The following is a 13,454-nucleotide window of genomic DNA, read 5'->3' as shown; positions in this document are numbered from 1 at the left end:
CTGCATCATTTGGAATATTTTCTGCATCTGGGCAGTGAGAGTGCGGACAGCGTTTACAAGTATTTGATTTGAAGAAGAGATTAACCTGGCCTAAACTGAAAGATGGAGAAAATCAATCTGACAGGCTTTTTTTTTTTTTATCAACACACTTTCAAAGTCTATACACAGGCTTCGTAATCCCGGACCATGGGAAATAAACACTGAGACAATTACTGGTGCCAAATGTACTTGTTGATGCAAAGGTTATACTGAGTTAACTTTTAACTAAGCTATGGGGAAAAAAGACCCTGCAGAGGTTTTGCTCTGGCGTGATGGTAATTCCTCAATCAACACTGTGCCACACAGTCAAGAAAAGAAGTTTCAGCTGTTAAAATCTTTTTCATGTCATGGTGTATGTTTCCGAATATTGGATACCTATCTCTGGTTCTAATTTACAGTTACACGGAATGTGTTTCATGGTGCAGTAGCTTGTTGCATGCTAATTTGGGTATCACTGTCTGTTGTGGAGGTGATTCATGTGGTATTTCTGACACAAAAAAGGCCTGTCTGATTAAGATGAGGACAAAGAACATTTACAACCACTGCTACTCCTCTCACGAGGATAGTTTTGTGGCTTGAAAGATGACAAGACAACTGCTTTTACTCTCAATAGAACAGCACTATGGCACAAATGAGATGAGTCATTGTGTGTGTCAGTGTTTTAAATCTATACCAGTGACATTTTTGGTCTCCACAGTGTGCCAAACATTAAAACTTGTCTACTTGTGGTTTAATTGCCCACAAATCCTTAAAGTGGGAACATTCCCTAAAATCCAGAAAAGCCAAAACAATAGATCACATAGATTTTGCTGTTAAAAAGAATGAATGCACATGATTTCATGCCCCCTTACATTATGTTGCAGTTTTGACATTGTTGTGTTGTCATGTGAGACTCCAGCAGATCCCCATGACCCTAAATAGGAATAAGTATAGATAATGGATGGATGGATGGATGTTGTCATGTGATGCTGCTTTGTGTAATATTTAGTTTGCGTTTTAAAAGTAATTGAGCTTCTGGGCAATCTCTGGGTAGAAGGTCCTATTTCTTCTCTGGTCCCAGTCTATAGTCTAAGAAAGCAGGATTTAAAGTCTTTGAATGATTAATGGTTATTTTCCAAACCCATAAGGTCATAATGACATAGTGGTGAGTCAAAATAAGGCTGAATTATGGGACTCTGTCTGGCTAAGAATATGACTACCACTAAAGTCAACATTATTTTCAGAATAAGTTTTTATATTATTTGTTGGATTTGATCAGGTAGATTTTAGCTAACAATAATTTATTTTTGCAAACTGGTAAATATTAAATTTTCTGTATATTTTGAAGTCATTAGTACCATCTCTTCAAACTTAGGAACAACTATGGTTTTTAGGAGAGTGTTATTTTGTGGCTGTATGATAGACGACTGATTTACACTGTATAGGTGAAGCCACATGATTTAACCTGACTTTTACAAAAACACAACACCACAAAACAAAGTGTGTTAAGCTCCATCCTTAAGAAAGCACTTATTGGTGACATCGGGTGTGATGTGTTAATGTTGCTGGGCCTGGCTGTGTCTCAGTAGAGTGGTTCTGACGGAGGTCCATGTCACACCAGCCACTTGCCCAGAATGGGAGCCATCCATGGGGATCACCACTCTCTAATGCTCAGCTCCTCTCCGCCTCCTCAGGCTTTGGATGGTGGGTGGAGGACGAGGGCCTGGGCCTCATGCCCAGGATCAGTAATCCATCTCCAGAACCACTGATGAGCTTTCACTTGTTTGACATATAAAGGGATAGTTAGTTAATATTAAAGCATAACTCAGAATCTATGGTTTCGTGCCACTACAGGTTATCACTACAAAGTACAGAGTCTTGGAATGCCACAAACATGACTAGGATTGCATACTGACATATGAAGAATGCTTTAATTTGATTATTATCAATTTTATATAGTGGAAAAACACAGTACATTATTTTATGTACATATTTAAATGTATTGCTTGATTGATTGAGTTAACTATCCCTTTACATTGTAGCACAAAGTGAAGCAAAGTCTGTGATTTTCTGGGTGGTCATAATGTTTCTGAATTTTCTGCTATTTCGGCTGCTCTGACAAACTAAGTCTTCTGCTTGCAAATAAGAAAACCCTACCTGTGATAGTTGTTAACAACAAAAGGCTGAAGTGCCACCACTCTGCAACCCCACTGTTTCTACTAATACAACATCAATGTAATAAACTAGGCAGAGTCTTAATGTGTGCTGTGACTTCTTGTGCACTATAATATCAACAATGCTGTGTGTATTGCTGTGTATAAACTATGTATTTTAAAGCTGCTGTTATTGTATGTTGGCCAAGCGGCTTGATATGGTAGTTAATCTGACTAACTAGTGTGTGTAGTTTTATCTGTATCATGCACAGAACATGTGAAACTGACAATATAGCTTTAATTTTTTTTACAATAGCCCTTTAAACAAATTGGCTTATCTTAAACTTGAATGCATGCACAGTAACTAATCTTTTATGAGCTTTTAACATTGTAACCGATATACCTGAGTCAGAGTGTTATATACTATATACACATGATCCTGTGCTGCTCCTCTCCTCCCTCTCTCTGTCAAAAAAAACCACAAAAAAAAACAGTTCAATGAAATGCAGAAAAGTTTTTTCTGAGACCATGGCTCACACATGCCATTGTTTCCTTCACTGACAGGGTCATAACAGCAATTGTCAGTGTATATACCCCTCCCCATTGCTCAACACACACACTTCCATTAGAGATGGCAGCTCGGTGGCCTTCTGGGAAATGCAGTCCTTTATGCATGACAACTGCAAGGGAAAGAGCGCAGCACTGGGAGCATGTCATTAAAGATCACATGGGTGACACATTCTCAATCACTAATGCACACTTTCTGTTTTTCTCTCCCCATGCTCCTCTATGTCAAATCTCTGTCTTAATCTCTTTCACAAATCAGGGATCTGAAAAAGGTTGGAGTGAGTATTGTAGGACCGCAGAAGAAGATTGTGAGCAGCCTCAAAGCCCTAGATTCCCACACCAAGAACGGCCCTGTACCTGTTTAAAAGATGAACTTGTCTGTCCGTCTGTGCTGTCAGACTGTGGTTACCAATCGCACTCTTAACACAGAGGTTGCGTATCCAAACTAGAAAAGGAGGATGAAAATAGGATTCAAATGCAGGCTTTCACTGTTGCGCTGAAAGACAAATCCTGAAAAAGAAACAGGAAGAGTTCAGTGCAGCTCTGTGAGCTAGTTAACTGGCTGACTCTTCATCCCTCCATCCCTCTATGCCCAAGTTAAAATGCCTTACAGACTAATAGGAGGGTAGAGAGGGAGTGCAGAGGAAAGCCAAGAAGGTCAGTGAGACCTGGTCAGGGATACAAACTGGGATTGGACTGGGATACTGGGCATGGACTGGACTAACATAAAGTCATCGCTCTCCATTATTGGCTAAGCTGGATGGCATAGCCTTCCCTTCACAGTGAAAAGGGGACAGGCATGCTCAGTCTCCTCCCACCAGCCTGTGGAATGAGGTGGTGAAACGCTGAGATGCTTTGTGAAGAGGAACATGGTAGACAGCAGCACCTCACCCGGATGTGGATCCTGCCTGGACTAATGAAGGTGTGAGATTTTGTTGTTACTACCTACATTTACTGTCTCTATCCATGAGAAAGCTTGAGCTGGTATGGACACACCTAGACAATAACCGAGCCATTTTACTCAGTAGCTCTAACCTATAGCATTTGCTTTCAATAGACATGTCACATTAAAGCAATAATTATGATAATTAGTTGAATAGGCTCATTGTATGGAAACCATGAGTCTGTCACATGTATAATGTAGTGATCGCTGTGCTTTGAAGGTACAGGGGCCATAACACACTTCACACATGCAGAATTTTCTTTATGGTGGCTTCTGTGTTATATGTCCTTACAAACAGATACTGTACAGTTATTGTGCTGGTCCCTCAACCCAACGCCCTTTGTGTGAAATCTCAGGATGTACACGCTCTTCGTTCTAGTTTCTCTAACAACAGAAAGAGAGATGGTGCAGAGGCAGGTTACGAAGGACAAAAGATGTGAGCATGAAAAGGGGAAGCTGAAAGATGGACAGTGATGGGAGGACAAAGAAGCAGTGTCATTCAAGCCTCAATTCAGATGTTGGTGTATTGAAGTGTTAAATAGAAGTGTGTTTTTAATTTTCTTATTTGTTTCTTGTTCAGGTAAGGCAGGATAGCATCATCAATTCTTCAAAACATTAGGTCTTATTCCCTTTCAAGGAGTGAGATATATTCTCTGTTGAATCAGGTTAGACCAACAAGTCTATAGTCTGTTTACATTGGTCTGAAAGGGCAATTTATTAACAAAAGCCATGGGGGGATCATTTTCTTCTTTGATTGGAAACTGGCTTTTAAAAAAATGACTTTATTCTTAATTAGCTCTTAATCTATAAATCCTGGTGTGTTTAATGCAAAAAGCAGAGTGCCTCCTATAGTTGGGTTGGTTCATGATGGGGTCAAAAAGCATAAAACTCTTTGTTTTCATTCTGTGGTCTTTTTCCATCTTCTTATAGGAGCATTGGGTTATTCATCATGGCCCTAAGCTAACAAGGTGTGGAAACACCCTGAAAGTGATGCAACACTTCCAATAAATTGTTTTCTGAGATAGTATCCTATGACAACATACACTGATCAGCCCCAACATTAAAGCCAATGGATGATGGTTGATTATCTTGTCACAGTGGCACAATTCTAGGTGGGGGATATATTAGATAGCAAGTGAACAGTCAGTTTTTGAAGTTGATGTGTTGGAAACAGGAAAAATGGGGAAGCATAAGGATCTGAGCGACTCTGATAAGAGCCAAATTGTGATGGCTCAGTGACTGGATCAGGAGCATCTCCAAAAGAGCAGATCTTGTGGAGGGTTCCCAAGATGCAGTGTCAGTATCTACCAAAAGTGGTCCAAGGACAGGCAACTGGTGAACCAGCACCAGGGTCACAGGTACCCAGGCTCACCACAGACTGGTGACAGCACCCATGCCGACGTCTGTCACTCACTGTTGCTGTTAGAACCTGCAGTGGGTATGTGAGTGTCAGAACTAGAGCATCGAGCAATGGAAGGAGGTGGCCTAGTCTGATGAATCACATTTTCTTTTACATCACATGGAAACCTGGGTGCATGTGCATTGTTTACCAGGTGAAGAGATGAGACCAGGAAGCAATGTGGGAAGAGGGCAAGCTTGTTAAAGGCAATGTGATGGTCTGGACAAAGTTCTGCAGGGAAAACCTTGGGTCCTGGCACTCATGTGCATGTTACCTCGATACCAACCACCAACCTAAACTTTGTTGGAGACCAAGTACACCCCTTTATGACAAAGGTATTCTCTGATGGTAGTGGCACATGACAAAGAGTTTGAGATGTTACCTTGGCCTCCAAATTCCCCAGATCTCATTCCAATTGAAAATCTGATCCATTGAGGCTCCACTTCACAACTTACAGGACTCTGACATCGTTGTCAGACAACAGAGGACACCTTCAGAGGCTTTGTGGAGTCCATGCCTCAGTATGCTAGAGCTGTTTTGATGGAACAATGGGGACATACTGTACACAGTATTAGGCAGGTGGTTTTAATGTTGTGGTTGATCAGTGTATATCCAGGTTGGGATTTCCTAAAGGCACCTTGGAACTTAGAGGAACTTTATACAATAGAGTACATACTTAAAGATGCAAGTCTTCTGCTTTGATGTCACCCAGTCAATCCCTCAGCACAACACATAGCCAGTATTTCTAAACTGGCATTTTGGTATTTGGTGCAGTTGGATGGGTAATATTTAAGCACAGTGAGGCTATCTTTAAGTTTGTTCCAAGCACTTACTACACAGTATTTGAGCACTTTGATTAGAAATGGTATTGCCTTGGCTGCAGACTAAGCTTCTCTAATGGACAGGGGTGATATTGGTGCTTTTGGGAAACCCAGCCCTGTTCCATGTGTCATTCAGTCATCTGTTACCTGGTCTACCTGTGGATGCTGCTGTTGCTGCTATGTGTCCTAATTAGCATGTACATAATATAAACCATCATAATTATAGCAACTAGCACTACAGAACCCACTATATGTACATGACCATCCCTCTTTGTAAAAATGTGTGTATGTATAAAAGAATAAATAAAAATTTTGCAACATTTTTAATTAAAAAAAGAGAAAAAATCATCTGTATTATATTTTATCTTATTTTGAATTATAATTGTCAGCTTTGTTTTTTTTTTTACAATAAAAAGGCAATTATAATTACATTATTATTTATTTGTTAACATTATTTAGCTAAATTGTCTTTTTTTTTAGCATACAGTAAATTATGTCAGTGCTATCTGTGTTTTGGTTTTTGACTTACTTTTTAAACCTGGGACATCTGAGAGAGCAATACTGTTATGCATCCTACATCCAGATTCTTCATTTTCTGTCTCAAGACTGACCCATGTGTCTGTGTGAGAGTTTACGTGTGCAAATGTAGATGGCCTTGTCTACTAATGTAAAATGATTTGTAGTGGAAACATTTATATTTTTATAATAAATATTCCCAAAATATTTTCCAAAAAATGGATGATGATAGATCTGCTCCAGTGTTTTTATTTTATCATGTAAGTGTAGTCTCCTAGATATAAAAGATGAAAAGTGGACATCAAACATCCAAAAGGAAAAAGTCTTCTTTTTCTTATTCTACATTCCTTAGACTGGTCTTTCTTTCTTCATGATAAAAGCCAGTAATCATCTGACTGACATAAGTAATGTACAGGACAGTTGTTTCAAATCACAGAGTTCACAGGCAATCCATATGAACAGGAAAGGGGGCCACAGAAAAGTGATTTATAGCCAAGAACAGACTTCATCACAGACCGCACTCTTATGAATCAACAAATACAAGCTAGGGTAAAACATTACAAAGAAGAGTGATATATACAGTAAGTGAAATACAGTACTGTACAAATACAGTACAGAAATACAGTAAGTAAATTCAACCTGAGCAAGAAGTCTTAAAAAGAATATTTAAATATAGGAAAAATTATTCTGCCTTTCACCCAAGGAGAGCTGGGATAGGCTCCAGCAGAACCCCATGACCCTAAATAGGAGTAAGCGGGTATACACAATGAATGAATGAATGAAAATTATTCTTAGTACTATTTAAGTCTGACTGTATGATGCAGTAATTGCGTTTTTGCAGCTGAAATGGAATGAGTCACATGCAACAACCAACATATAATCAACCTTATTTCTCCTCCTTTCCTGAATCCAGCATAAAGGTCAGTAATGTCATACTGTGAAATCAAAGTTCTATGTGAATATAACTATTTAACTTGTGATCTAGGTTAATTTATATTAACATGGTTTTCAGATGTGTCTTTAGTAGTTGAAAGTTTGAATATTTAATATATGTTTATAAGAGTGGTTGTACCTGCTTGCAGCCCCAGGTTAGTTGTTTTCATTTGTCTGCTTTTTAATTAGTTGCATCTAAACTTAAGTCAATTAAGACACACCAAATAATAACACATTTTAATTAAACAACATATTTTACTGGTGTATTTTTCCATCCTTGTTTGTAAATAAGAACAGATTTCAATCAGTGAATACAGATTTAATTAAAGTTTTTTTTTATGCAGCCACATTATGCAGCCAGGTATCTTCTCTGTTTTAGACTGTAAAAGTTATTCTGCATTGGGCCCTGTGATGAAGGTGCTCATACTCAAGGATGGACACTGCACAATATCTTGTTTCAGCATTTGAAAGGTAAGTTAGTTGTCCTTAAAATTTTTTAATTGTTTTCCTGCCCTCCAGTTGTTTTATCTCTCATTTTTTCTTTTCTTTCTTTCTCTCTGCATGATTATCACTCATCTTTATCTCACGCAGTGAGCAGTCAGCTCACTAAAAGCCATGTTGGTCTTATTTTATTAAGCAAATGTTTTTGCACAATAGTAGTTATATATAGAGCAAATATTTGTTTAATGAAGAGTTAATTGATTGTTAATTAACTGTGGAAATATAGTACCCACCCACTGTAAAAACACAGTGGAATACTGACAACCACAGCCACAACAGTATTTCAATATATTTCTACACTAAAATTTGTTACATTGTGGCATCAAAAAGCTTCAAATTAATTAAACGCATGTTTTAGTTAGTGTTTTATCCAAACCTTAAGCACAGCTCTTTTACCATATCCACAACTCCAGCATGTTGGCACTGAATGTCTTAAACCTTTATCATTGAATGTAATTGGGGGTTGCTGTTATTGTCTAATAAAACACCTGGTTACAGGACACGAAACACATTTTACTCCACATTTAACTGAACCTCTATACACTGACCCTCCTTCCACAAGTTCTTTTACATGTGTTCCCCACTTAACTTCCTCAGCCTCTGTTTCTAATCCCTTTAACCCCACTGCCACCTCCTTGTTTCCTTGACCACATCTAATAGAGCAGTTTGTTTCCGAGCACGCATGGTTAGAGCTGATTTGTTGTATGATCTTAATATGGAAGATCTGCTTTTTCTCTCTAGAGGAGATTCGAAAGGGGAAAGAGTGATGGTCGCACTGCTGAATGTTGAAATGCTGACATTTTCCAGATGTTCCCAGGCAGATGTGCACAAAGAGAAAACAGGACATTGCCCTCCCCAAGTCAGGAAACAATGAAGACAGTATGCTTGACATTGCCACCAATTCATTTTTGTTTTCATCTATAAAACCTTCATTACCCTGAACCCACCAGGGTGATAGAAAAGACAACATGAGGGCGGAAGTGGGGAAGATGAGGCCATGGAGAGGAGGATGGAAGATGTGCTGAAGTGTGCTGAAAGTGTGATGCCTGTGTCAGTTCTGTCCAATAACAACTTTTTCAACAATAGCATTTGATAATGCAATAATGCAGGAGAAGATGAATCAACGCTATTCGATAGCTATCTTATCAGCGCACTGTTGAAATGTGCTCCCCTAGTTGACTCAGAAAGCATAGTTCCACTTGGAAAGTAATGATAATGAGAAAACAAAGTTGTGGTGTGTAAAATGCATTTCCCACATTGAGCTGTGGTAATAAGCAATTATCAGAAATACAAAATACAGCCTTGTAATAAGACACTGCTCCTTTTTTTCTGATTTTCAACAGCCTTGTTTCTGTATGGGCTTCAGTGTCTATTGGCTCAAGATGAACCATCAGTGATAGTTTTGCTGCTGTGGTATATATGTTTAAGTTGACTGAAGCCAGTGTTTTTTCTATGTTGTTTCATATTTTCATTTATTTTATTTTATTTCATTTCATTTTTGTACATCAAACATTATTTCTACCATGGTTGTGCTTCTGTAATTTTGGCTTGATTATTTATGTTTTTAAATTTTTCCACAGCAGGAAAGATAAAAAAAAATCATATAAAAATTCTAATTCTAATTTTTAATTCTAGTTTTTGACTTATTACACACGTTTGCTGTCTGTTTGTTTTAAAGCATGTTTAGTTACTTAACTACAGTGGATAGAAATGCACCTGAGTTTTCTTTTGAGAAACAGTAGGACCATGGCCCATATCCCTTCCTCCACATTTTGTGGTGTCTACTCCCTTTGAAGCCAGTTCTGTGGCCACATCCTTCTATCTCCCCTCTCTTTCCTCTCAGTTCTTGGTAAAAAAAAAAAAAAAAAAAAAAAAAGAACTGGCCTCCAGCTGTGTGCAGCTGCATTGCAGGGACTGACGCCATGTTGTAAACCCATAAGGCTCAGCCCTGCCCCTGAGACCTGCTGTGAGGATGTCATCCTCATAAACTCACTTACTGAGTTCAGAGGTCACCGATAAAGTACCAGGATGTCATGTGTTAACTGTCTCTGTCGGCTTTTTCTTGCACACCTTGTTTATCTCTCTGCGGCAGTATACAGTGGAAAAACAAAGACCTTGCTTCTCCATTGTTGTTCAGAATAACCAAGAGCACACACAAAGCAAGGCAGTGCTGGCAAAAAAGAGGATATTTACATGTACACGTACACGTGTACACATCATGGAGCGCTAAGCTGCAACAAGTTTGTCTGTATCACACATGTACACATGTAAAGACAGAGATGAATGCTGGGTGTTTAGATTTGTGCTGTTTGTGCTCTCTATGGAACCCACAACTCTTCAATCATTTGATTTTTACCTTTAGCTAAAGTAACACATAGTTATCATCACAGCACACACCCACACACACACACACACACACACACACAGGTCCCTAGACTGCGGCGTTCAAGTCACTTCTGTCACTTTAACAAATGGTGCCATCACAGAAGAAAGCGGAGATATCAAATACAGCATATTTGTCTTTTTAACTGAAAAGTAATGGTTCGATCATACTAAACCCCAGACCAGAATCACTATCAAGAACAATGAAGTTGTACGTAGAAATGTGCTTAGCCTGTGTTACTCTGATAAAATAATTTTGTGTTCTCTGTGTCCATTAATTAATTAATTAATTAATTTGTTTTGGATTTTATAGCATTTTTTGACTAGTTGGTCTGGGGAAGTAATTCCATGTGAAAAGATAAAGAAGAAACATGGTGCTCACTGTCACACTGAGAACAAAAGAAGAAGAAAAAACAGATATGTCAAATTCAATTATACTGTTACATTGTGGATTTAATACAGTACATATAGTACAGTAACTGTATAAAAATACAAATGTAGCTTTTATACTGAAATGAAAAAAAAAACAGAAGATATTTTGTATATTCCATATTAGCAAACTAGCATGTGTTCACCCTAAACCTTCTACATAATTACCCCTGTAAACCTGAAGATCCTGTGCTATTCCCATTCTGTCCACTAATGTTAATGTTCTGAAGCGACGCTGCTGGTCCTGCCTGCTGTTGACACTGTTGTCCATACCAGGGAGAATTGATTTTCCATGAGTGATGTGAAGGGACTGCTGGCCCTCTGATGTCAGCACTCTGTCATCCCTTCCTCTCTCTCCCTCTCTCTCCCTCTCTCAAGCTCTATCCCTTTCTGTTTGCCTTTCGTTCGATCCACTTTCCCTTCCCTTTTACTTTTTTAGTCCACTATGCATTGCTTGGTCTCTGCCTTTTTCTGCTTCTCCCTTGCTTCTCTCATCTTCTCGCCTCACTGTTTTGCCCTCCATGTCAGTTCTGTCAATTAAGATCAATTTGTAGTCATCAACAGCTTATTAGTATTGATTTAACAGAGGTGAATAGGAATCTCTTTCTCTTTTTCTCCTTTCTTTCCTCCTATCTTCCTCTCTATTACATGATGAGAAATTATGATGCTAAACAAGAGCCCGATTTCCATTGCTGTCACACTCTTTGCATCATTCACACAAATTAATTTCACAGAGTTGAGTGTGACAATCTTTATTTCAGAATAACACAGCTTTTGTTTACTTCATATCCAGCTCTTACAGATTTTTGACCGAGAAGAATTACATGGTGTGGCGTAAAGTTTGGAAGCAAGTAAACCTACTTCTGTTTTTGTTTTTTAAATTCTGCATGCAGTATGCATGTCTGTGGATACACATACATTTCTAATACTGATATGTCAATATTGCTCAGACATAAATAATTTTTTAGAAAACAGTTAGAAGGGTTTAAATATATAAATGTGTGTTTAATGGATATCGATGGCATAGATGTCCTGTATATACATGTGTTACATGCCTCAATGGCCTGAAGACTTAATCGGCTTTCATGTTGTGTTTAACACTGTGATTGTGTTCTTGTTTGTATTTTATCTTTACTTGCTGTATCTCATTACTATTTCCTTTTGGGAAAGAAAATATCTGTTTTCCTGTTAGGGATCTATTACATTTTGTCTAATCTTGTTAACATTGTTGATCAGTTCCTCTGTGCTTTATTTGTGTTTCATTTGAATTGTTTTTGTTGGATTCACCTTGAGCCAGACTGAATCTGTGCATTACGAGGCTAATGAGTTGATTTAGAATCAAACATGCTATTAGATATAATTTTAAAGGCAATGTTTGCAGTGTTATCAGATAAATGGCATCATTTTGTTATTATTTGTATAAAAAGTGTTGTGTTCTCCTGATGCATAGATACACCTTCACAAAAACTAAAAAATCAATCGCTATGAGCTCTCTCTAGCTTTCTTTCTCTCTCTCTGCCTTACATCCTTTCCATTGCCCTATCTTCCCATCCACATATTAAAGCTATATATCACCAGGATCAAACCCACTGTGTGAGAGCCAGTGACAGGCTGATTTACTGGTGGGTTTCCTCTGTGTCTGTGAGTTTTATGATTGGGGTCGAGGGCCATGGGCACAGGGATACATTTCTGACAAGGTCTCTCTTTGACTACTGGTGTTTCTAGCACTTTTCATTCCATTCTCGCTCAGCTTGGCCTCTGTGAATTGCGAGGCCACGTGCTAATGCCACTTTTGACTTAAACAGCGAAGTTCCAGAAGATGTCACAGCCAGCGCTCACCATCTGCTGCAGTGGTTAAGCAATGGCTGTATTTATTCTCGGGTGGGTTGACATATTTTTGTGGAAAATGTCTGTACCACTTTTTGCTCAAAGTGGCCGACTTCAACTAGAATTTAAGTTTCTTTGACAAATTATTGGTGACTTAGAGATATAAAGCGTGCCTGAAAAAGAATAACAGGCTTCAGTTTAAAATAATAAACTATAACACAAATGGATCTTTTAATGGTCTGTTTATAACTTATTATTGCCTTTATAGTTCCTCTATGCCTAAAATTATGTCCCATATATATATTAAAATAAATGTTTTTGTTTTATCTTTTTGAAGACAAATTTGTCATTTTTGTTGGAACATTATTTGCAAAGACATAAAGTTAAATCCAACACTGTAGAATTAAAAAATGCAAGTGCTTCCCTAGTCAAACAAATGCACTATATATTACATTAAGCTGTGCACAAAGATTCCTAGCACAGCTTAATACTGAGCAAGTCCTCAAAGATTTTCAGTGATCCCACACATGCGATCTCATGTAATCTCATCCTGAGTTATAAGCTTTGGCTCTTCTGCCATGCAATGCCACTCCTCAGTTTATATTTCTTCACTAGAGCTGAAGTCTTTAGGATGTCATGACTGTGAGTGAGTGTAGTTTGTAGGAATTCTTGTTTTCTGAGTCTTGCAGATGTAGCTGCTGTGTGGGTCGCTCTTCCCCGAACAATCATAAGCTAATCCATACCCACTCTAGAAGGACTCAGGGCAGTAACCATGACCTAACCAGTGAACACATCACCAGATCTGTGCCCAAACAACTGGGACAAAACACAGTGAAAACAACAAATGACAAAAGCCAACATACTGCTGAGACTGTGAAGCATCCATGCATGAATGCTTCCACATAGTGCATAAAGTGAGATTTCTATCTCTCCCACGTTCTGTCTCTTTTTTCTCTCTCCCCCTT

The 13,454-nt window shown here is 38.4% G+C and overlaps 1 protein-coding gene across 3 annotated transcripts in view; it reads left to right on the top strand.

The window, feature by feature from the left end:
• The window catches only part of epha3 (eph receptor A3), a 116,276-nt gene extending 109,740 nt beyond the window's left edge, over positions 1 to 6,536 (top strand). The window contains exons 18-19 of one of the 3 annotated variants that reach the window (XM_026295078.1): positions 1,608 to 1,722; positions 2,998 to 6,536. In XM_026295078.1, coding sequence (XP_026150863.1) covers positions 1,608 to 1,686 — 79 coding nt within the window. In that variant the 3' untranslated portion in view covers positions 1,687 to 1,722; positions 2,998 to 6,536. Of the gene's footprint in view, positions 1 to 1,604; positions 1,723 to 2,997 lie in introns of all 3 variants that reach the window. The other 2 variants (XM_026295077.2, XM_026295076.1) reach the window with 2 other exon arrangements.
• The last annotated feature ends 6,918 nt before the right edge of the window (positions 6,537 to 13,454 follow it).

Source organism: Mastacembelus armatus, chromosome 21 (assembly GCF_900324485.2).
Source record: "Mastacembelus armatus chromosome 21, fMasArm1.2, whole genome shotgun sequence".
Classification (NCBI taxonomy): Eukaryota; Metazoa; Chordata; class Actinopteri; order Synbranchiformes; family Mastacembelidae; genus Mastacembelus; species Mastacembelus armatus.
The sequence above is the reverse complement of the archived record's forward strand: the minus strand, read 5'-3'. Positions and strand labels throughout refer to the sequence as shown.